General features: G+C 53.2%; 1 protein-coding gene across 1 annotated transcript; it reads right to left on the reverse strand.

Moving 5' to 3' along the window:
* Positions 1 to 1574: 1574 nt before the first annotated feature.
* On the reverse strand, positions 1575 to 24824 carry LOC144609562 (eukaryotic translation initiation factor 5A-1-like). The gene is made up of 4 exons (XM_078428069.1): positions 24738 to 24824; positions 7562 to 7756; positions 2711 to 2815; positions 1575 to 1724 (listed from the first exon to the last, which is right to left on the reverse strand). The coding sequence occupies exons 1-4, from the start codon at positions 24747 to 24749 to the stop codon at positions 1590 to 1592; spliced, it is 447 nt and encodes a 148-aa protein (XP_078284195.1). The 5' UTR covers positions 24750 to 24824; the 3' UTR covers positions 1575 to 1589.
* Between the last annotated feature and the right edge of the window lie 336 nt (positions 24825 to 25160).

Genomic DNA, 25160 nt, shown 5'->3' on the forward strand with positions numbered 1-25160 from the left:
GTTGAAAGACTGGAGGGACTAGGCTTGTATACACTGGAATTTAGAAGGATGAGGGGAGATCTTATCGAAACGTATAAGATTATTAAGGGGTTGGACACGTTTAGAGGCAGGAAACACGTTCCCAATGTTGGGGGAGTCCAGAACCAGGGGCCACACAGTTTAAGAATAGGGGTAGGCCATTTAGAACTGAGATGAGGAAAAACTTTTTCAGTCAGAGAGTTGTGAATCTGTGGAACTCTCTGCCTCAGAAGGCAGTGGAGGCCAATTCTCTGGATGCTTTCAAGAGAGAGCTGGATAGAGCTCTTAAGGATAGCGGAATCAGGGGGTATGGGGAGAAGGCAGGAACGGGGTACTGATTGAGAATGATCAGCCATGATCACATTGAATGGCGGTGCGTACAGGCTCGAAGGCCGATTGGCCTCCTCCTGCATCTATTGTCTATAATAAGGGGTCGGGCCATTTAGGACTGAGTTGAGGAAAAACTTTTCCACCCAGAGAGTTGTGAATCTGTGGAATTTTCTGCCACAGAGGGCAGTGGAGGCCGATTCTCTGGATACATTCAAGAGAGAGTCAGACATAGCTCTTAGGGCTAACGGAATCAAGGGAGATGGGGGGGGGGAAAGCAGGAAGGGGGTACTGATTTTAGTTGATCAGTCATGATCATATTGAATGGCAGTGCTGGCTCGAGGGGGGCATACACATGCACCTATTTTCTATGAGTTTAGAAGGATGAGAGGGGGGATCTTATAGAAACATATAAAATTATAAAGGGACTGGACAAGCTAGATGCAGGAAAAATGTTCCTAATGTTGGGCGAGTCCAGAACCAGGGGCCACACACACACACAGTCCTTAGAATAAAGGACATTTAAAACTGAGGTGAGAAAAATCTTTTTCACCCAGAGTTGTGAATCTGTGGAATTCTCTGCCACAGAGGGCAGTGGAGGCCGATTCACTGGATGGATTTAAGAGAGAGTTAGATAGAGCTCTAGGGGCTAGTGGAATAAAGGGATATGGGGAGAGGGCAGGAACGGGTTACTGACTGTGGACGATCAGCCATGATCACAATGAATGCGGTGCTGGCTCGAAGGGCCGAATGGCCTCCTCCTGCACCTATTGTCTATGTTTCTATAAAGTGAACGGATTTAACAGTGGTGTTCTGTCCTTTATACGTGTTAAGCTTTGCACTGTTTGGCACTCTGGACTTGAGGGGCCTGTGCTACAGGGAGAGGTCGAGCAGGCTGGGTCTCTATTCCATGGAGCGCAGGAGGATGAGGGGCGATCTTGTGGAGGTGTACAAAATCACGAGAGGAATAGACCGGGTAGACGCACAGAGATGGGGAATCGAGGACCAGAGGACACGGGTTCAAGGTGGGGGGGGGGGGGGGGGGGATCAAATGGGGACTTTTTCATGCAAAGGATGGTAGGTGTCAGAGGATGTGGGGAGAAGGCAAGGGGAAAGGGGACGTGAGGTCGGCCATGATTGAAGGCCGGGGCCTAATCCTGCTCCGAAGACGTGTGGCGCTAGGTGGAGAACGGAGGCGCTGGGTGGGATGAGTGACAGGGTGGAACTGCGGGAAAAGACGACACTCACGACTGACTCCTCCCGTTGGTGTAACGCGTAGACATCTCCTTTCCCAGATCAGTGTCGGGAAGCTTCAAATCCTCGCGCAAGTCCCCGGCATCGGACAGAAGAGTCATGTAGCCATCCTGGATCCCGATCAACTGAAGGGCAAAGAGAGGAACAAATTCAGCAACGCGCCTTCACAGAACATAGGTGCAGGAGGAGGCCATTTTGGCCCTTCGAGCCGAAACGTCACCCATTCCTTCTCTCTCCGACCCAAAACGTCACCCATTCCTTCTCTCTCCGACCCGAAACGTCACCCATTCCTTCTCTCTCCGACCCGAAACGTCACCCATTCCTTCTCTCTCCGACCCGAAACGTCACCCATTCCTTCTCTCCGACCCGAAACGTCACCCATTCCTTCTCTCCGACCCGAAACGTCACCCATTCCTTCTCTCTCCGACCCGAAACGTCACCCATTCCTTCTCTCTCCGACCCGAAACGTCACCCATTCCTTCTCTCCACCCGAAACGTCACCCATTCTTTCTCTACAACCCGAAATGTCACCCATTCCTTCTCTCCACCTGAAACGTCACCCATTCCTTCTCTCCACCCGAAACATCACGCATTCCTTCTCTCTCCGACCCAATCCCACAGATTCACCACCCTCTGACAAAAGAAATTCCTCCTCATCTCCTTCCTGAAAGAACGTCCTTTAATTCTGAGGCTGTGCCCTCTGGTCCTAGACTCTCCCACTAGTGGAAACATCCTCTCCACATCCACTCTATCCGGGCCGCTCACTATTCTGTACGTTTCAATGAGGTCCCCCCCCCTCATCCTTCTAGACCCCAGCGAGTACAGGCCCAGTGCCGACAAACGCTCATCATGCGTTAACCCACTCATTCCTGTTGTGCAATGCTCCCTGGAGCCCCACCGCTTGGTGCAGGTCGTGCCTCCCCTAAGAGTTATATAGCAGAATTAGGCCATTCGGCCCATCAAGTCTACTCTGCCATTCAAATCGTGGCTGATCTATCTCTCCCTCCCAACCCCATTCTCCTGCCTTCTCCCCCCAAACCCCCGACCGCCCGCACTAATTAAGAATCTGTCTTATCTCCGCCTCATAAATGATCCGTTGGCTTGGCCTTACCTGATAATCGCTTCTCTTGATGTTGGGCACGTCCATGTTGTGAGTGGAGGGACAGATATCCTCATACTTTTTTGAGGTGAATATGTCGATGCCCACCAAGTGAACCTAGGAAGCGAGAAGTGGCAGACATGGTCAGAGTTGGCGAGCAGAGTTGGCCCACCCCGATAGGCCCCGATCGCTGGGCGCGCTCTCTCCGGCGAGACCGGCGACCCGTGGCAGATCGGGAACCCGCCCAGGAGAAGGCTCGTCGGACGGCGGGTCCGGGAGGGGGAGCTGGTGACGTCGGGCGCAAGGAGCGGTGCAGATGGGACATGTTGCTCGGTGTGGGCAAGATGGCCGACGTCTACGCTGATCCCACCTACCTGCGTTTGTTTGGTCCATATCCCTCTCTGATGCCGTAAGACTCTTTGACTCTACAGGGTGAAATCATGGGGAGTCCAGAACCAGGGGCCACAGTTTAAGAATAAGGGGTCGGCCATTTAGAATGGAAATGAGGAAAAACTTTTTCAGTCAGAGAGTTGTGAATCAGTGGAATTCTCTGCCTCAGAAGGCAGTGGAGGCCAATTCTCTGGATGCTTTCAAGAGAGAGCTGGATAGAGCTCTTAATGATAGCGGAGTCAGGTGGTATGGGGAGAAGGCAGGAACGGGGTACTGAAACAGTGGGAACATGTTTCCTGCCTCTAACGTGTCCAACCCCTTAATAATCTTATATGTTTCGATAAGATCTCCTCTCATCCTTCTAAATTCCAGTGTATACAAGCCTAGTCACTCCAGTCTTTCAACATATGACAGTCCCGCCATTCCAGGATTTAACCTAGTGAACCTACGCTGCACGCCCTCAATAGCAAGAATATCCTTCCTCAAATTTGGAGACCAAAACGGCACACAGTACTCCAGGTGCGGTCTCACTAGGGCCCTGTACAACTGCAGAAGGACCTCTTTGCTCCTATACTCAACTCCTCTTGTTATGAAGGCCAACGTACCATTGGCTTTCTTCACTGCCTGCTGCCTTACAGCGAATGCAGCGCCGGAGACCCGGGTTCGATCCCGACTACGGGCGCTGCCTGTACGGAGTTTGCAGTGGAGGCCAATTCTCTGGATGCATTCAAGAGAGAGCTAGATAGAGCTCTTAAGGATAGCGGAGTCAGGGGGTATGGGGAGAAGGCAGGAACGGGGTACTGATTGAGAATGATCAGCCATGATCACTTTGAGTTTTACCTGCTTGGTAAATGTAAACATTGTCCCTAGTGTGTGTGTGTGTGTGTAGGACAGTGTGTTAGTGTGCGGGGATCGCTGGTCGGCGCGGACCCAGTGGGCCGAAAGGGCCTGTTTCGGCGCCGTATCTCCAAACTAAACTAAACCTAGATTTCCAAACACAATCACACGCACTTTTTAATCTTCGCCCGGGTTTTGAAAGTCGGGATGGGGACAGGGTGCACGAGTAACATGGAATATTGTGGAGGAAAAACGTGACGGGAATGTGGGCAGATAAGATTATAGGAAAAACTAGCAGGATTGTTATGTCTATGCTGTTTCACCAAACCAGTTTTTATTATCATGTCCCTGAAAGGAGGGCTTTGGGCAATTGGAACTTTAATGAAAATAAATAATCAAAATTACGGGGAAATGTTCCAGAGCTTTGGTTGAGGAAGCTCACGTTTTTACAGTCAGAAGACCCACCTCCTTGGAAAGATGAGACAAGTTCCCAATTAAAAATTGGGTGTCTAGGAATGTGCAGGAAGGAGCTGCAGGATGAGAGGAGATCTTATCGAAAGGTGCAGGAGGAGGCCATTCGGCCCTTCGAGCCAGCACCGCCATTCAATGCCTATTCTTGCTATTGAGGGTGTGCGGTGTAGGTTTACTAGGTTAATTCCCGGAATGGCGGGACTGTCGTATGTTGAAAGACTGGAGCGACTAGGCTTGTATACACTGGAATTTAGAAGGATGAGAGGGGTTCTTATCGAAACGTACAAGATTATTAAGGGGTTGGACACGTTAGAGGCTGGAAACATGTTCCCAATGTTGGGGGAGTCCAGAACCAGGGGCCACACAGTTTAAGAATAAGGGGTCGGCCATTTAGAACTGAGATGAGGAAAAACTTTTTCAGTTGTGAATCTGTGGAATTCTCTGCCTCAGAAGTCAGTGGAGGCCAATTCTCTGAATGCATTCAAGAGAGAGCTAGATAGAGCTCTTAAGGATAGCGGAGTCAGGAGGTATGGGGAGAAGGCAATAACGGGGTACTGATTGAGAATGATCAGCCATGATCACATTGAATGGCGGTGCTGGCTCGAAGGGCCGAATGGCCTCCTCCTGCACCTATTGTCTATTGTCAGAGAGTGAAATTCTGAGAGTAAATCGGAAGAGTAAATCTGTGGAATTCTCTGCCTCAGACGGGCAGTGGAGGCCAATTCTCTGAATGCATTCAAGAGAGAGCTAGATAGAGCTCTTAAGGATAGCGGAGTCAGGGGGTACGGGGAGAAGGCAGGAACGGGGTACTGATTGAGAATGATCAGCCGTGATCACATTGAACGGTTTCAATGTTGGTTTACGATTGCATATTTTTTATTGCTTATTTTCATTGGTCTTATTGTTGAACTGCGGGTAATTTTTCATTTCACTGCACATCCCTCTCCCGATCAGAACTGCCCCCTCCATCGACTCCTTTAAGTCCAGGCTCAAAACATATTTCTACTCCCTAGCGTTGAGGCTCATTGAGGAGGCGCTGTGAACTGTTTGCGTGCTACTGTATGTTTTCATTTTTTTTCTATTGGAACCTAATCAAATGTACAGCACTTTGGTCAACGTGGGTTGTTTTTAAATGTGCTATACAAATAAAATTGACTTGACTTGACTTGACTTGACATTTATGTGTATGTGACAAATAAATTGACTATTGGCTGGCTCGAAGGGCCGAATGGCCTCCTCCTGCACCTATTGTCTGTTCATTGCGAGAGGATTTGAGTACCGGAGCAAAGAGGTCCTTCTGCAGTTGTACAGGGCCCTGGTGAGACCGCACCTGGAGTACTGTGTGCAGTTGTACAGGGCCCTGGTGAGACCGCACCTGGAGTACTGTGTGCAGTTGTACAGGGCCCTGGTGAGGACCGCACCTGGAGTTTCGACTACGAAACGTCACCTGTTCAGCCCTTCACTCCAGAGATGCTGCTACCTGTCCCGCTGAGTTACTCCGGCATTTTGAGCCTCCCTTCCATTTTAAACCAGCAATCTGCAGTTCTTTCCTGCGCATTTTTGCTTGCTGGATCGATACCGATGGCAGCTTTGCCTCAGCGGGCCTTGGCAATTATTCACAAAATGCTGGAGTAACTCAGCGGGTCAGGCAGCATCTCAGGAGAGAAGGAATGGGCGACGTTTCGGGTCGAGACCCTTCTTCAGACTGATGTCAGGGGGGGCGGGACAACGGAAGGATATAGGTGGAGACGGGAAGATAGAGGGAGAACTGGAAGGGGGAGGGGAAGAGAGGAACTATCTAAAGTTGGAGAAGTCAATGTTCATACCGCTGGGCTGCAAGCTGCCCAGGCGAAATATGAGGTGCTGTTCCTCCAATTTGCGCTGGGCCTCACTATGGCACTGGAGGAGGCCCATGACAGAAAGGTCAGACTGGGAGTGGAGGGGGAGTTGAAGTGCTCAGCCACCGGGAGATCAGGTTGGTTAAGGCGGACTGAGCGAAGGTTTTGAGCGAAACGATCGCCGGAGCCTGCGTTTGGTTTCGCCGATGTAAAGAAGTTGACATCTAGAGCAGCGGATGCAATAGATGAGGTTGGGAGGAGGACACTAGTTTAGTTTAGTTTAGAGATACAGCGCGGGGAAACAGGCCCCTTCGGCCACCGGGTCCACGCCGATCAGCGATCCCCGCACACTAACACTATCCTACACCCACTGGGGACAGTTTTTACATTTACCAAGCCAATTAACCTACACACCTGTACGTCTTTGGAGTGTGAGAAGAAACCGAAGATCTCGGAGAAAGCCCACGAGGGTATGTAGCTTAATTGGCTTGGTAAATATTAAAAAACTGTCCCTAGTGGGTGTAGGATGGTGTCAGTGTGCGGGGATCGCTGGTCGGCGCGGACACGGTGGGCCGAAGGGCCTGTTTCCGCGCTGTATCTCTAAGCTAAACTAAAACAGGACACGGGAACCAGGAGGAACAGGGGGGACACGAGACCAGGGCTAACGAGGGGACCCACCGTTAAAGGTCATGCAGCGTGGAAACGGGCCCATTCACCCGCCATCGTTCACGTGCCCATTTATGTCAATCCCGCAGTGACTCAGCGGGATGGGCAGCGTCTCAGGAGAGAAGGAACGGCGACGTTTCGGGTCGAGACCCTTCTTCAGACTGATGTCGGGGGGAGAGGGAGACACGGAGATATGGAAGGGCAAGGAGTGAAAACGACAGATCAAAGGGGATGCAGATTTTCCCGGACATTTAGAATGTGCAGGAAATGCTGCTTTAAACCGAAGGTAGGCACAAAATGCTGGAGTAACTCAGCGGGTCAGGCAGCATCTGTGGAGAACATGGATAGGTGACGTTTCACAAAATGCTGGAGTAACTCAGCGGGTCGGGCAGCATCTGTGGAGAGAAGGAACGGGCGACGTTTCGGGTCGAGACCCTTCTTCAGACTGAGGTATTTATTCACAAAATTCTGGAGTAACTCAGCGGGTCAGGCAGCATCTCGGGAGAGAAGGAACGGGCCGAGACCCTTCTTCAGACTGATGTCAGGGGGGCGGGACAAAGGAAGGGTATAGGCGGAGACGGGAAGACAGAGGGAGATCTGGGAAGAGAGGGGGACGGAGGAGCTGTCTAAGGTTGGAGAAGTCGATGTTCGTCGATGTTACCTTGGCGTGGCCATGCTTGCCCGTCTTGGAGGTGGACATGTCGACGATCTTGCAGGGGCGCCCCTTGAGCACGACGAAGCCGTTCTTGCGTAGGCCGGAGCACTGGGTGGGGTAGGTGGTCGACGCGCCGGAGTGGCCGGTCTCGAAGTCCACGTCGGCGTCAGCGGCCATCTTCGCATGCTGACTCATGCGATGCTGCGGGGGGGTGGGGGGGGGGGGGGGGGGGGGAAGGCAGGGCGATGAGCGGCTTGAGTGGTTGGCGCCCGCCGTCCCACAACCCCGCCAAATCCCCCCCTCCCCCCCCCCACACCCCCACCAACCACCCCACCCCTCCCCTCGCCAGGTACACCACAGACCCGAAATGTCGCCCATTCCTTCTCTCCTGAGATTCAGGATATCTTTATTAGTCGTCCAAAAAACAAGTCTTTTGCACGAGATTTCATCACCCACACACAGTCCAACATAGAAAATAGGTGCAGGAGTAGGCCATTCGGCCCTTCGAGCCTGTACGCACCCGCCATTCAATTCGATCATGGCTGATCATCCAGCTCAGTATCCCGTACCTGCCTTCTCTCCATACCCCTGATCCCTTTAGCCACAAGGGCCACATCTAACTCCCTCTTAAATATAGCCAATGAACTGGCCTCAACTACCTTCTGTGGCAGAGAATTCCACAGATTCACCACTCTCTGTGTGAAAAAAAAACTTTCTCATCTCGGTCCTAAAAGACTTCCCCCTTATCCTTAAACTGTGTGACCCCTTGTTCTGGACTTCCCCAACATCGGGGACATCAGGTAGGGGGGAGAAATAGAGGTGGAGGGAGAGGGAGGGGGTGGAGAGGGAGAGGCGTGGAGAGGGACGGGGATGGAGGGAGGGGGGGGGGTGGGGAGAGAGGGGAAGGGAGAGAGACAGGGAAGAGTTTTGACCCGAAACGTTTTAAAAGTGCGGATTGCTAAGTTTTTGGATTACAGGTTCACGAGTTACAGGAGTATAATTAGACCATTCAGCCGCTTAGAGTCCACCGCCATTCAAATCACGGCTGGACACAAAATGCTGGATTAACTCAGCGGGACAGGCAGCATCTAACCCCATTTTCCTGCCTTCCCCCCATAACCCTTGACGCACGTTCTAATCGAGAATTTGTCTATCCCTGGTGTAAAAATATCCACTGACTTGGCCTCCAGGGCCCTGTGGCGATGATGTAAGGGCCAGGGGGAGAAGACAAGAGCCGGAGAAAAAAAACCTGCAGATGCTGGTTAAAATCGAAGGTAGACACAAAATGCCGGAGTAACTCAGCGGGTCAGGCAGCATCTCAGGAGAGAAGGATTGGGGTGCGTTTCGGGTCGAGACCCTTCTTCAGACTGAAGGCCATCTCAGGAGAGAAGGGATGGGGTGGCGTTTCAGGTCGAGACGTCACCCGAATGAGAGGGGATCTTATCGAAACGTATAAGATTATTAAGGGGTTGGACACGTTAGAGGCAGGAAACATGTTCCCAATGTTGGGGGAGTCCAGAACCAGGGGCCACACACAGTTTAAGAATAAGGGGTCGGCCATTTAGAACTGAGATGAGGAAAAACTTTTTCAGTTGTGAATCTGTGGAATTCTCTGCCTCAGAAGGCAGTGGAGGCCAATTCTCTGAATGCATTCAAGAGAGAGCTAGATAGAGCTCTTAAGGATAGCGGAGTCAGGGGGTATGGGGAGAAGGCAGGAACGGGGTACTGATTGAGAATGATCAGCCATGATCACATTGAATGGCGGTGCTGGCTCGAAGGGCCGAATGGCCTCCTCCTGCACCTATTGTCTATTGAGACCCTTCTTCAGACTGAAGGCAAGAGAATGGGGTTGAGAGGGGGGGTAAATAGATCAGCCGTGATCGAACGGCAGAGGATTCGATGGGCCGAATGGCCCAATTCTGCTCAGGTGTCTGGTGAGCTCTTATGAGAGCTGTGACAAAGATTGAGGGCCCTTTGTGGGGATGTGCAGAAGTAATTGAGCAGGAATAGCAAACAGTGCGATTTGCAAATATGCACAGTTATGCACCTTGGCAGAAGAAAATGGAAAACTAGAGTTTTGAAAAAGTGATAAGGTGCCGTTAACCAAAGGTGACCTTGTACAAGAAACAAAGACTTAGACTCAGCAGGTAATTAGTAAGTCAAACAGCATATCAAGAGAGTGGGCAAAAAAAACTGCAGATGCTGCTTTAAATCGAAGGTAGACACAAAATGGCTGGAGTAACTCAGCGGTCAGGCAGCATCTCGGGAGAGAAGGAACGGGCGACGTTTCGGGTCGAGACCCTTCTTCAGACTGAAGAAGGGTCTCGACCCAATACGTCGCCTATTCCTTCTCTCCTGAGATGCTGCCCGACCCGCTGAGTTACTCCAGCATTTTGTGAATAAAACTTCTTCTATCAAGAGTAGTTGAGTCAACAAATCCCACCATAAAGCCTTGGTGAGACTGGGCAGGCCAGGCCTCCCTACCCATGAATGTATACTTCTAGAAACAAAGAGCCCCATATGCTGAAGATGGAGTATCGAGGCATAGAGTGATACAGTGTAGAAACAGGCCCTTCAGCCCAACTTGCCCACACCGGCCAACATGCCCCAGCTACACCAGTCCCACCTGCCCGCGCTTGGCCCATATCCCTCCAAACCCGTCCTATCCATGTACCTGTCTAACTGTTTCTTAAACGTTGCGATAGTCCCAGCCTCAACTACCTCCTCCGGCAGCTCGTTCCACACACCCACCACCCTCTGTGTGAGAAAGTTGCCCCTCAGATTCCTATGACGTCTTTTCCCCTTCACCTTCAACCCATGTCCTCTGGTCCTCGATTCCCCGACTCTGGGCAAGAGACTCTGTGCATCTACCCGATCTATTCCTCTCTCGTGATTTTGTACACCTCTATAAGATCGCCCCTCATCCTCCTGCGCTCCATGGAATAGAGACCCAGCCTGCTCAACCTCTCCCTATAGCTCAGGCCCCTCGAGTCCAGGCAACATCCTCATAAATCTTCTCCGCGCCCTTTCCAGCCGTTGGTGACTACGGAGGAGGGGGACAATAGACAATAGACAATAGGTGCAGGAGTAGGCCATTCAGCCCTTCGAGCCAGCACCGCTATTCAATGCGATCATTGCTGATCACTCTCAATCAGTACCCCGTTCCTGCCTTCTCCCCATACCCCCTCACTCCTCTATCCTTAAGAGCTCTATCCAGCTCTCTCTTGAAAGCATCCAACAAACTGGCCTCCACTGCCTTCTGAGGCAGAGAATTCCACACCTTCACCACTCTCTGACTGAAAAAGTTCTTCCTCATCTCCGTTCTAAATGGCCTACCCCTTATTCTTAAACTGTGGCCCCTTGTTCTGGACTCCCCCAACATTGGGAACATGTTTCCTGCCTCTAATGTGTCCAATCCCCTAATTATCTTATATGTTTCAATAAGATCCCCCCTCATCCTTCTAAATTCCAGTGTATACAAGCCTAATTGCGAGGAAGGAAGGGGAGGAGGAAGGGGAAGGAGTAGGGGGACGGTGGTTCACGGTAACCACTAAGTGTCTAATCGACACTAGTCCAAACGTAGGCCCTTTTCTAAACGGGGCGAGGATCCAGAAATCAGAGGCGCAAAGGGACTTGGGGGTGCTGCTGCAGGATTGCCAGAAGGTTCATCTGCAAGTTGAATCGGTAGTGAGGGAGGCAAGCGCAATGCTAGCATTTATTTCAAGAGGGCGACAATACAAATACAGGGATGTAGACAATAGTCAATAGACAATGGGTGCAGGAGGAGGCCATTCGGCCCTTCGAGCCAGCACCGAATGTGATCATGGCTGAGAAGGCAGGAACGGGGTACTGATTGAGAATGTTCAGCCATGATCACATTGAATGGCGGTGCTGGCTCGAAGGGCCGAATGGCCTCCTCCTGCACCTATTGTCAGTCGTCTATTGATCATTCTCAATCAGTATCCCGTTCCTGCCATCTCCCCATATCCATCGATTCTGCTATCATTAAGAGCTCTATCCAGCTCTCTCTTGAAAGCATCCTGAGAATTTGCCTCCACTGCCTTCTGAGGCAGAGAATTCCACAGATTCACAACTCTCTGACTGAAAAGGTTTTTCCTCATCTCCGTTCTAAATGGCCTACCCCTTATTCTTAAACTGTGGCCCCTGGTTCTGGACTCCCCCAACATCGGGAACATGTTTCCTGCCTCTAACGTGTCCAATCCTTTAATAATCTTATACGTTTCGATAAGATCCCCTCTCATCCTTCTAAATTCCAGTATATACAAGCCCAGTCGCTCCAGTCTTTCAACATGTGACAGTCCCGCCATTCCGGGGATTAACCTGGTGAACCTACGCTGCACGCCCTCAATAGCAAGAATAGCCTTCCTCAAATTCGGAGACCAAAACTGCACACAGTACTCCAGGTGCGGTCTCACTGAGTTACTCCATCATTTTGGATCTACCTTCGATTTACACCAGCATCTGCAGTTTTTTTCCCTACAAAGGTTATCGTACAACTTGAAGAAGGGTCTCGACCCGAAACGTCACCCGTTCCTTCTCCCCAGAGATGCTGCCCGACCCGCAGAATCACTCCAGCTTTTAGTGTCTTTAACCTCTTTCTAAAAACATCAGGTGGGTCGCAGCTAGGATTGTGGAGGACAATACTGTTCACCGTCCTGCAGAAAGGACATGGTTGTGCTCAGAATGGTTTGGAGAGGTTTCGGTTTTCATTTATGAAGGAGAGCGCAAATTTGATTTTCCTGGGAGTGGGAAAAGGAGATGGGGACAAGATTCGCGTGTGCGGTCTGCAGGGACTATCACAACATAGAAAATAGGTGCAGGAGTAGGCCATTCGGCCCTTCGAGCCTGTACGCACCGCCATTCAATATGATCATGGCTGATCATCCAACTCAGTATCCCATACCTGCCTTCTCTCCATACCCCCTGATCCCTTTAGCCACAAGGGCCACATCTAACTCCCTCTTAAATATAGCCAATGAACTGGCCTCAACTACCTTCTGTGGCAGAGAATTCCACAGATTCACCACTGTCTGTGTGAAAAAAAAACTTTCTCATCTCGGTCCTAAAAGACTTCCCCCTTATCCTTAAACTGTGACCCCTTGTGCTGGACTTCCCCAACATCGGGAACAATCTTCCTGCATCTAGCCTGTCCAACCCCTTAAGAATCTTGTAAGTTTCTATAAGATCCCCCCTCAATCTTCTAAATTCCAGCGAGTACAAGCCGAGTCTATCCAGTCTTTCTTCATATGAAAGTCCTGCCATCCCAGGAATCAATCTGGTGAACCTTCTCTGTACTCCCTCTATGGCAAGAATGTCTTTCCTCAGATTAGGAGACCAGAACTGTACGCAATACTCCAGGTGCGGTCTCACCAATGCCCTGTACAACTGCAGCAGAACCTCCCTGCTCCTATACTCAAATCCCCTCGCTATGAATGCCAACATACCAACGTACAACGTTTAAGAATCATTCACACAGGTACATTTTTGGGCGGGCACGGTGGCGCAGCGGTAGAGTTGCTGCCTCAAAGCTCCGGAGACCCGGCTTCGATCCTGACCCGGGTTCGGTGCTGTCTGTACGGAGTTTGCACGCTCTCCCAGTGACTTGCATGGGTTTACTCCACAGGTTTGTAGGTTAATTGGCTTCGCTAAAATTGTAAATTGGAGGGGGATTGTGGGTCGGTTAGGACTCGGTGGGCCAAAGGGCCTATCTTCGCACTATACCTCTAAACTAAAGTTGGATAGGATAGGTTTAGAGGTATACAGGCCAAACGCAGGCAGGTGGGACTCCATTCAGTTTATTGTCATGTGTACCGAGGTACAGTGAAAGAAGGATGAGAGGAGATCTTATCGAAACGTATAAGATTAATTATGGGTTGGACACTTTAGAGGCAGGAAACATGTTCCCGATGTTGGGGGAGTCCAGAACCAGGGACCACACAGTTTAAGAATAAGGGGTCGGCCATTTAGAACTGAGATGAGGAAAAACTTTTTCAGTCAGAAAGTTGTGAATCTGTGGAATTCTCTGCCTCAGAAGGCAGTGGAGGCCAATTCTCTGAATTCATTCAAGAGAGAGCTAGATAGAGCTCTTAAGGATAGCGGAGTCAGGGGGTATGGGGAGAAGGCAGGAACGGGGTACTGATTGAGAATGATCAGCCATGATCACATTGAATAGCGGTGCTGGATCGAAGGGCCGAATGGCCTCCTCCTGCACCTATTGTCTATTGAAAAGCTTTTGTTGCGCGCTAACCAGTCAGCGGAAAGACAATGCACGATTATAATCCAGCCATTCAGTGTACAGATACACGATAAGGGAATAACGTTCAGTGCAAGGTAAAGCCAGCAAAGTCCGATCAAGGATAGTCCGAGGGTCACCAATGAGGTAGATAGTAGTTCAGCACTGCTCTCTGGTTGTGGTAGGATGGTTCAGTTGCCTGATAACAGCCGGGAAGAAACTGTCCCTGAATCTGGAGGTGTGCGTTTTCACGCTTCTGTACGTCTTGCCCCGATGGGAGAGGGGAGTAGAGGGAGTGGCCGGTGGGGGTGAGACTGGTCCTTGATTACGCTGCTGGCCTTGCCCAGGCAGCGCGAGGCGTAGATGGAGTTAATGGTTTGTGCGATGGTCTGGGCTGCTGGCCTTGCCAAGGCAGCGCGAGTTGTAGATGGAGTCGGTGGAAGAGAGGTTGGTCGGTCGGTCGGTTGGTGCGATGGTTAGGCCACAATTCCCTGCGATGTCTAATCATTTTTGTAGCCTTCGAGGAAGTGGAGGGTGGGGGGGTGGAAGAGAGAGGGGGATTCCCTAACACAGCACGGCCTAGCGTACGACTCGACGCTGGCTCTGTGAGTCACGGCTGCCAGTGCAAACCACGCCACGCACGCCCAGACTGCAACGCTGCCTGGTGGAGCCCATCACCACAACACCTGCCGCCGGCCACGCGGATCGCAATCGGACGCCCAGGCTGCCACGCGGAGCAGCTCCCTGCGGTACCGCTGAGGCGGGCACAAGTGCACCGTGCGCACCTGCAGCACAGCATGCGCCGAAGGCACTCAGCCACAACAGATTCCTCACTTAGAGGACGCGGAAACACAGCTACAAGCATCGTCCCAGCAGATGCGTACTGCACCAAGACCATCTCCTCCCCACGGCACTCCTCTCTCCATATTCCTCTCCCGGGTCCACTGCTCCAATCACCCCCAGACGCTCAATTGATGCCTTCCATTCGAGTCTGAAGGATCTGCCCCCCTCCCTCCTTCCAGCTTCCACCCGCTCCTCTCTTCCACCTTCCCCTCCTCCCTCCTTCCACCTTTCCCCCCCCACTCTCCTTCCAACTTCCACCCGCTCCTCTCTTCCACCTTCCCTCCCTCTCTTCCACCTTTCCCACCCTCCTTCCACCTTCCCTCCCTCCACCTTCCCCCCCCTCCTTCCACCTTCCCCCCTTCTTTCCTTCCACCTTCCCCCCCTCTTCTTCCAACTTCCACCCGCTCCTCTCTTCCACCTTCCCCCCCTCCCTCCTTCCACCCTCCCTCTCTCCTTCCACATTCCCCCCCTCCCTCCTTCCCCCTTTCCTCCCTCCCTCCTTCCACCTTCCCCCCTCCCTCCTTCCACCTTCCCCCCCTCTTCTTTCAACTTCCACCCGCTCCTCTCTTCCACCTTCCCCCCCTCCCTCCTTCCACCTTCCCCCCCTCCCTCCTTCCACATTCCCCCTTCCCTCTTCCAGCTTCCCCCTTCCACCTTCCCCCCTCCCTCCTTCCACCTGCCCCCCCTCTTCTTCCAACTTCCACCCGCTCCTCTCTTCCACCTTCCCCCCCTCTCTCCTTCCACCTTCCCCCCCTCCCTCCTTCCACCTTTCCACCCCTCCTCTCTTCCACCCCCCCCTTTCCCGCTTCCACCCTCCCTCTTTCCACCTTTCCCCCCCTCCTCCCTCCTTCCACCCCCTCTCTCCTTCCAGCTTTCCTTACCCCATCCTCCTTCCACATTCCCCCCCTCCCTCCTTCCAGCTTCCACCTTTCCCTCTCCCTCCCTCCTTCCACCTTTCTCCCCTCCCTCCTTTCCCCCGCTCCTACCTTCCCCCCTCCCTCCTTCCAGCTTTCCCCCCTCCCTCCTTCCACCTTCCCCCCTCCCTCCTTCCACATTCCCCCCTTCCCCCTCCCTCCTTCCACCTTCCCCCTTCCAACTTCCACCCGCTCCTCTCTTCCACCTTCCCCCCCTCTCCTTCCACCTTCCCCCCCTCTCTCCTTCCACCTTCCCTCCCTCCCCCTCTCCTTCCACCTTCCCCCCCTCTCTCCTTCCACCCCCCCAGCTCTCTTCAACCCACCTTCCCCCCCTCCCTCCTTTCCCCTTCCCCCTCCCTCCTTCCTCCTTCCCCCCTCCCCCTCCCTCCTTCCCCCCTCCCTCCTTCCTCCTTCCCCCCCTCCCTCCTTCCTCCTTCCCCCCTCCCTCCTTCCACCCTCCCCCTCTCCTTCCAGCTTTCCTTACCCATCCCTCCTTCCACCTTTCCCCCACTCCCTCCTTCCACCTCCCCCCCCCCCCCCCCCCCAGCTCTCTTCAACCCACCTATCTCCCAGCTTCCCCCCTCCCCTCTTCCTGCTTTCTTCCCCCTTCCTCTCTGCCTGGACCTGAAACGTCGTGGACAAGATAGACTAAACGTCTATCTCTGCCTTCAAAATATCCTTTGGCGATAGGAGCAGAATTAGGCCATTCGGCCCATCGAGCCCACTCCGCCATTCAATCACGGCCGATCTATCTCTCTCCCTCCCAACCCCATTCTCCTGCCTTCTCCCCGTAACCCCTGACACCCGCACTGATCAAGAATCTATCAACCTCCCCCTTAGAAACAACCACTGACTTGTCCTCCACAGCCGTCTGTGGCAAAGAGTCCCACAGATTCACCACCCTCTCTACGTTCTCCACAGATGCTGCCAGACCTGCAGTTACTCCAGCAATTAAACGCCTTCCCATTTTAAATCCCCCCCCCCCCCCCCAGTCTGAAGAAGGGCCTCGACCCGAAGCGTCGCCCATTCCTTCTCTCCAGAGATGCAGCCCGACCCGTTAAGTTACTCCAGCATTTGGTGATGCCTTCCATTTGTACCAGCGTCTGCCGTTATTTTCCGGCACGTTTACAGGCCTGACAGCCTGCCCCAAGGAAGAATGAAGGCACAGAGTGCTGGGGTAACTCAGCGGGTCAGGCAGCGTCTCTGGACAGAAGGAATGGGCGCCGTTTGGTTTAAACCAGCGCCTGCCGTTCCTCCCTGCCTTTGACAGTGCCCGCGATAATTACATTTGTCCCGTAATTAAACACATTTCTCCCCTCAAGGGTTTTAATACGCTCCACTTTCACAGAGCCACCATTTCAAAAAAAAAAAGCTTCACCACACTGTTGAGAACTTTTCACCCCATCCTGAATCTCTGCCCCCCCTCCACCCCCCAAATAAAAAAATCATTGCATCATATTGTGTAGGAAGGAACTGCAGGCGCTGGTTTACACCGAAGACAGACACAAAGTGCTGGAGTAACTCAGCGGGTCAGGCAGCTTCTCTGGATCGAAGGAACGGGTGACGTTTCGGGTCGAGACTGCCTGTCCCGCTGAGTTGCCCCAGCATTTTGTGTCTACCTCCTGCATTTATATTACCTCCATTTTCCCCCGCCCATTGCAACACAGGAGGCCAATTCTCTGAATGCATTCAAGAGAGAGCTAGATAGAGCGTTTAAGGATAGCGGAGTCAGGGGGGTACGGGGAGAAGGCAGGAACGGGGTACTGATTGAGAATGATCAGCCACGATCACATTGAATGGCGGTGCGTACAGGCTCGAAGGGCCGAATGGCCTCCTCCTGCACCTATTGTCTATTAACACAAGGAGGGGGATAAAGGATTTAGCTTCTGCCACCCCCCCCTTCCCTCCACACCCCCCCTTCCCTCCACACCCCACCCCCCCCAAGATTTCAAATTTGCATTTCCCTCTCCCAACACCCCCACCCGCCCCACACAAAATGTATCAAAGGCTTTTCCACACAATGAACATAAAAGTAAATCCCACCCCTCCCATTTAAACAATTGACCCAACACCCACGGTAATTAAATCCCTCTCTCCTGCCCCCCAACCCCCCAATAAATTAATTCTCACTCCTTTTACTATCCACCACTCGCCCAAAGACTTAATGGCTCCCCCCCCCAATAAATTAATCCTTACTCTCTTACCCTTCACGCACGTGTCTCATGTCTCCCCGGCCTCTCACAACCCCCCAGGGAAATTCATTTCTCCTGCCTCCCCTCCCCTCCCCATACATTTTCACCCCCACTCCTCCCCATCCAATAAATTCATCCCCACCCCCCCATCAAATAAATTCATCCCCACTCCCCCATAAATTCATCCCCGCCCCCCCATCAAATAAATTCATCCCCATCCCCCCATAAATTCATCCCCTCTCTCCCATCAAATAAATTCATCCCCCCCATAAATTCACCCCACCCCCCCGTAAATTCACCCCCACTCCCCCATAAATTCATCCCCACTCCCCCATCAAATAAATTCACCCCCACCCCCCCATAAATTCACCACCACTCCCCCCCCCATAAATTCACCCCCACCCCCCCATAAATTCACCACCACTCCCCCCCATAAATTCACTATCACCCCCCCCCACCCCCCTAAATTCACCCCCACCCCCCATAAATTCATCCCCACCACCCCCTATAAATTCATCTCCACCCCCCCATAAATTCATCCCCACCCCCCCATAAATTCATCCCCACCCCCCCATAAATTCATCCCCACCACCCCCCATAAATTCATCCCCACCCCCCCATAAATTCATCCCCACCACCCCCCATAAATTCATCACCACCCCCCCATAAATTCATCCACACTCCCCCCATAAATTCATCCTCGCACCTCCTATAAATTCACCACTCCCCCATAAATTCACCCCCCCATAAATTCATCCCCAACCCCCATAAATTCATCCGCACGCCCCCCATAAATTCACCACCACTCCCCCATAAATTCATCCCCACTCCCCATCAAATAAATTCATCCACACCCCCCATAAATTCACATTCACACCCCCCCATAAATTCACATCCACACCCCCCATAAATTCACCACCACACCCCCCATAAATTCATCCACACGCCCCCCCATAAATTCATCCACACCCCCCATAAATTCACCCCCACCCCCCCATAAATTCACCCCCACTCCCTCATCAAATAAATTCATCCCACCCCCCCAATAAATTCACCACCACTCCCCCCCATAAATTCACCACCACTCCCCCCATAAATTCACCACCACTCCCCCCATAAATTCACCGCCACTCCCCCCCATAAATTCACCACCACTCCCCCATAAATTAATCCCCACTCCCCCATAATTTCACCCCCATTCCCCCATAAATTCACCCCCACCCCTCCATAAATTCATACACTCCCGCCCATAAATTCACCACCACTCCCCCATAAATTCATCCCCACCCCCCCATAAATTCATCCCCACCCCCCCACATAAATTCACCCCACCTCCCCATAAATTCATCCACACTCCTCCATAAATTCATCCCCACCCCCCATAAATTAATCACCACTCCCCCCATAAATTCATCCTCGCACCCCCATAAATTCATCCCCACCCCATCAAATAAATTCATCCCCACTCTCCCTATAAATTCATCCCCTCCCCCCCATAAATTTACCCCCCCGTAAATTCACCCCAACCCCCCGTAAATTCATCCCCACTCCCCATAAATATCATCCACACTCCCACCATAAATTCATCCCCTCCCCCCCCATAAATTCACCCCCGCACCCCCTATAAATTCACCACCACTCCCCCATAAATTCATCCCCTCCCCCCATAAATTCACCCCCACCCCCCCCATAAATTCACCCCCGCACCCCCTATAAATTCACCACCACTCCCCCATAAATTCATCCCCTCCCCCCATAAATTCACCCCCACCCCCCCATAAATTCACCCCCGCACCCCCTATAAATTCACCCCCACCTCCCCCACATAAATTCACCCCAACTCCCCATAAATCCATCCCCTCTCCCCCACCCAATAAATTCACCCCTACTCCCCATAAATTCATCCGCACTCCCCACATCTACTAAATCCAAACCCGTTGTTTCCCTTCCCTTCAAATTCATACCCACACCTTCCCCTCCCCACAAACGCACCCCTCACCCCACAAACCCCCCCTCACCCCACAAACCCCCCTCACCCCACAAACCCCCCCTCACCCCACAAACCCCCCCTCACCCCACAAACCCCCCTCACCCCACAAACCCACCCCTCACCCCACAAACCCACCCCCACCCCACAAACCCACCCCTCACCCCACAAACCCCCCTCACCCCACAAACCCACCCCTCACCCCACAAACCCACCCCTCACCCCACAAACACACCCCTCACCCCACAAACCCCCCCTCACCCCACAAACCCATCCCCTCACCCCGCAAACCCCCCCCCCACTCACCCCACAAACCCCCCTCACCCCACAAACCCCCCCCTCACCCCACAAACCCCCATCACCCACCGCCTCACCCCACAAACCCCCCACTCATCCCACAAACCCCCATCACCCAACCCCTCACCCCACAAACCCCCATCACCCACCCATCACCCCACAAACCCCCCTCCTCACCCCACAAATCTGAAGAAGGGTCTCGACTCGAGACGTCACCCGTCCCTTCTCTCCCGAGATGCTGCCTGACCTGCTGAGATACTCCAGCATTCTGCGTCTGTGTCTTGCACCCACCATCGAGGGAGACTCATTTTTCCAGCTCCCTCTCTGCATAAATTAATTCCCACTCCCCCCCTCTCAAATCCATACCCACTCTCCCCTCCAATTCATCCCCACCCCCTCCCAAATCCACCCCCTCCCACGTTGCGGGGGGAACTCATTTCTTCTTCTCCCTCCCTCCCTCCCCACAAATTCATCCTCAATCCCTCACCCCTCAAGCCCATAGAAACATAGGTGCAGGGGTAGGCCATTCGGCCCCTCGAGCCAGCACCGCCATTTTATATGTCTGACGAATATAATTCAGTCTGAAGAAAGGTCTCGACCCGAAACGTCACCCATTCCCTCTCCTAGATGCTGCCTGAACTGCTGAGTTACTCCAGCATTTTGTGATACCGCCATTTAAGATGATCAACTAAAATCAGTAGCCCCCATTCCTGCTTCCCCCCCCCATCTCCCTTTAGATTTAGATATTTTTTTTTTAGATTTAGAGATACAGCACGGAAACAGGCCCTTCAGCCCACCGAGTCCACGCCACCCAACGATCCACGCACATTAACACTATCCTACACACACTATGGACAATTTTTTTTAAACATATTACCCAGTCAATTAACCTGTACGTCTTTGGAGTGTGGGAGGAAACCGAAGATCTCGGAGAAAACCCACGCAGGTCACGGGGAGAACGTACAAACTCCGTACAGACGGCGCCCGTAGTCAGGATCGAACCCGGGTCTCCGGCGCTGCATTCACTGTAAGGCGGCACGGTGGTGCAGCGGTAGAGTTGCTGCTTTACAGCGAATGCAGCGCCGGAGACTCAGGTTCGATCCTGACTACGGGTGCTGCACTGTACGGAATTTGTACGTTCTCCCCCGTGACCTGCGTGGGTTTTCTCCGAGATCTTCGGTTTCCTCCCACACTCCAAAGACGTACAGGTATGTAGGTTAATTGGCTGGGTAAATGTAAAAATTGTCCCTAGTGGGTGTAGGATAGTGTTAGTGTACGGGGATCGCTGGGCGGCACGGACTTGGAGGGCCGAAAAGGCCTGTTTCCGGCTGTATATATATATGATATGAACGCTACCGCTGCGCCACCGTGCCGCCATGAGCCCTTTAGCCCTAAGAGCTAAATCTAACTCTCCACCCCTAATCCTTCGTAACAAGAGGAGTTGAGTATAGGAGCAAAGAGGTCCTTCTACAGTTGTACCGGGCCCTGGTGAGACCGCACCTGGAGTACTGTGTGCAGTTTTGGTCTCCAAATTTGAGGAAGGATGTTCTTGCTATGGAGGGCGTGCAGCGTAGGTTCACTAGGTTAATTCCCGGAATGGCGGGACTGTCGTATGTTGAAAGGCTGGAGCGATTGGGCTTGTATACACTGGAATTTAGAAGGATGAGGGGGGATCTTATTGAAACATATAAGATAATTAGGGGATTGGACACATTAGAGGCAGATAACATGTTCCCAATGTTGGGGGAGTCCAGAACAAGGGGCCACAGTTTGAGAATAAGGGGTAGGCCATTTAGAACGGAGATGAGGAAGAACTTTTTCAGTCAGAGAGTGGTGAAGGTGTGGAATTCTCTGCCTCAGAGGGCAGTGGAGGCCAGTTCGTTGGATGCTTTCAAGAGAGAGCTGGATAGAGCTCTTAAGGATAGCGGAGTGAGGGGGTATGGGGAGAAGGCAGGAACGGGGTACTGATTGAGAGTGATCAGCCATGATCGCATTGAATGGCGGTGCTGGCTCGAAGGGCTGAATGGCCTACTCCTGCACCTATTGTCTATTGTCTATTGTCTAATCCACCAACCCTGGGGGATTCATTTCTCTTGCTCCCCCTCCCCAATAAATTCACCCCACCCCTCAAATTCATCCCCACTCCTCTATCCATGGCGTCCATGTTTCCACCCTCTCCCACCACCCAGTAGGACTCATTTCTTCTCCTGCTCCTTCTCCCCATAAATTCATCCCTTCAATTTCATCCCCACTCCGCTACCCATGATGGCTGCCCTTTCTCTCACCACCCACGACTCATTTCTCCTGCCTCCTAATGAGGAGGCCATAAATTAATCCCCCCTCCCCTCCCCTCCCCTCCATCGTAACTCCCTTCTTCCACACAGGGATAGGGAAGGGGGGGTCATTTCTCCTGCCCTCCCATCCCCTCAAATTCATCCCCACTACCCACAAATTCAATAACCCTTCTCCTTCCTCTCCACAAATTCATTTATCCTTCTCCCTCCTCCCCACAACTCCATCCCCACTCCCCTCAAATTAATTCATCCTCCTCCCTCCTCAAGTTCATTTATCTTTCTCCCTCCTCTCCCCACAAATTCATTTATCATTCTCCCTCCTCCCCACAAATCCCACGCCCCACAAATTCTATTCTTCTCCCTCTTCCCCACAAGTTCATTTATCCTTCTCCCTCCTCTCCCCTCAAATCCACCCGCACTCCCCACAAATTCATAATCAATAGCCAATAGGTGCAGGAGGCCATTTGGCCCTTCGAGCCAGCACCGCCATTCAATGTGATCACCGCTGGTCATTCTCAATCAGTACCCCGTTCCTGCCTTCTCCCCACACCCCCTGACTCCGCTATCCTTAAGAGCTCTATCTAGCTCTCTCTTGAATGCATTCAGAGAATTGGCCTCCGTTGCCTTCTGAGGCAGAGAATTCCACAGATTTACAACTCTCTAACTAAAAAGGTTTTTCCTCATCTCCGTTCTAAATGGCCGGCCCCTTATCCTTAAACTGTGGCCCCTGGTTCTGGACTCCCCCAACATTGGGAACATGTTTCCTGCCTCTAACGTGTCCAACCCCTTAATAATCTTATATGTTTCGATAAGATCCCCTCTCATCCTTCTAAATTCCAGTGTATACAAGCCCAGTCGCTCCAGTCCTTCAACATACGACAGTCCCCGCCATTCCGGGAATTAACCTAGTAAACCTACGCTGCACGCCCTCAATAGCAAGAATATCCTTCCTCAAATTTGGAGACCAAAACTGCACACAGTACTCCAGGTGCGGTCTCACTAGGGCCCTGTACAACTGCACACAGTACTCCAGGTGCGGTCTCACTAGGGCCCTGTACAACTGCACACAGTACTCCAGGTGCGGTCTCACTAGGGCCCTGTACAACTGCACACAGTACTCCAGGTGCGGTCTCACTAGGGCCCTGTACAACTGCAATCCTTCTCATTCCTCCCCACAAATCCATCCCCACTCTCCCTACATTCATTGGTCCTCCTCCCTCCTCCCCTCAAATCCATTTATCCTCCTCCCTCCTCCCCTCAAATCCATCCCTCCTCCCCACAAATCCATTTATCCTCCTCCCTCCTCCCCTCAAATCCATCCCCACTCCCCCAAAATCCATTTATCCTTCCCCCTCCCCCTCAAATTAATTCATCCTCCTCCCTCCACGTTCATTTATCATTCTCCCTCCTCCCCTCTTATCCATCCCCACTCCCCTTAAATTCATTAAACCTCCTCCCTAAGTTCATTTATCCTCCTCGCTCCTCCCCTCAAATCCACCCTACTCCCCTTAAATCCATGTATCCTCCCCCCCTCTCCCCACAAATTAATTCATCCTGCCCCCTCCTCCCCACACTCCCCCCCCCCCCCCACCCCCGGCTCAAATCCATCCCCACAAATCAATTTCTCCTCCCCATAAATTCATTTATCCTCCTCCCTCCCCGAACCACCCCTTCCCACCCCCAGTTCATGCCTCCCTGCCCTGCTCCAGCAACGGCGGCGGCGGCGGCCTAACGGGCCTGGTGGTGGGTGGTAGTGGCGGCCTATGGGCCTGGTGGTGGGTGGTAGTGGCGGCCTAGCAGTAGTAGCGGGCCTGGTGGTGGGTGGTAGTGGAGGCCTACGGGCCTACGGGCCTGGTGGTGGTAGTGGAGGCCTAGCAGTAGTAACGGGGCCTGGTGGTAGTGGTGGTAGTGGAGGCCTAGCAGTAGTAACGGGGCCTGGTGGTGGTAGTGGCGGCCTACGGGCCTGGTGGTGGGTGGTAGTGGCGGCCTATGGGCCTGGTGGTGGGTGGTAGTGGCGGCCTAGCAGTAGTAGCGGGCCTGGTGGTGGGTGGTAGTGGAGGCCTACGGGCCTACGGGCCTGGTGGTGGGTGGTAGTGGCGGCCTAGCAGTAGTAGCGGGGCCTGGTGGTGGGTGGTAGTGGCGGCCTAGCAGTAGTAGCGGGGCCTGGTGGTGGTAGTGACGGCCTAGCAGTAGTAACGGGGCCTGGTGGTAGTGGTGGTGGCGGCTCCGCGCTGCCCGGGCCGCGGTCTCGGTTTCCCCCCCCCCCCCCCCGCCCCGGTGCCGAGTGTGAGGTGAGGGGGGGAGTTGCCGCTCGGCCCCTCAGCGCCCTGCTGCCCCATGCCCCGCCCCCCCCCGGGGTCGCCATGCCGCGCAGACCCGGCCGCACCGCGCAGCGCACTCACCATCTTGGCCATGAGTAGCCCCGCGTCCTGCGCCCGATCGCCGTCCCGCTAGAGATGCGGCGCTGCGCCTGCGCGGCCCCTCTGCCCTGCCCACCTCCCCGCCCCTTTCCGTGCCGGCGCCTGCGCACTCCCTCCCTTTCCCCACCGCCGGCACTCTGCGCCTGCGTACTCCCTCCCCTTTCTCCACCGCCGGCACTGTGCGCCTGCGCACTCCCTCCTTTCCCCCCTCCGCCGGCACTCTGCGCCTGCGCACTCCCTCTCAAACTCAAGCCCTTGCCGGCGACTCCGCGCCTGCGCACTCCTCCCCTCCCCACACACACTCACACAGCCCCAGCCGGCAAATCTGTGTCTGCACACTCTTCCCCTCCCCACACACACTCACACAGCCCCAGCCGGCAACTCTGCGCCTGCGCACTCCCCTCT

The sequence above is a fragment of the Rhinoraja longicauda genome, chromosome 34 (assembly GCF_053455715.1).
Source record: "Rhinoraja longicauda isolate Sanriku21f chromosome 34, sRhiLon1.1, whole genome shotgun sequence".
Taxonomy (NCBI): Eukaryota; Metazoa; Chordata; class Chondrichthyes; order Rajiformes; family Arhynchobatidae; genus Rhinoraja; species Rhinoraja longicauda.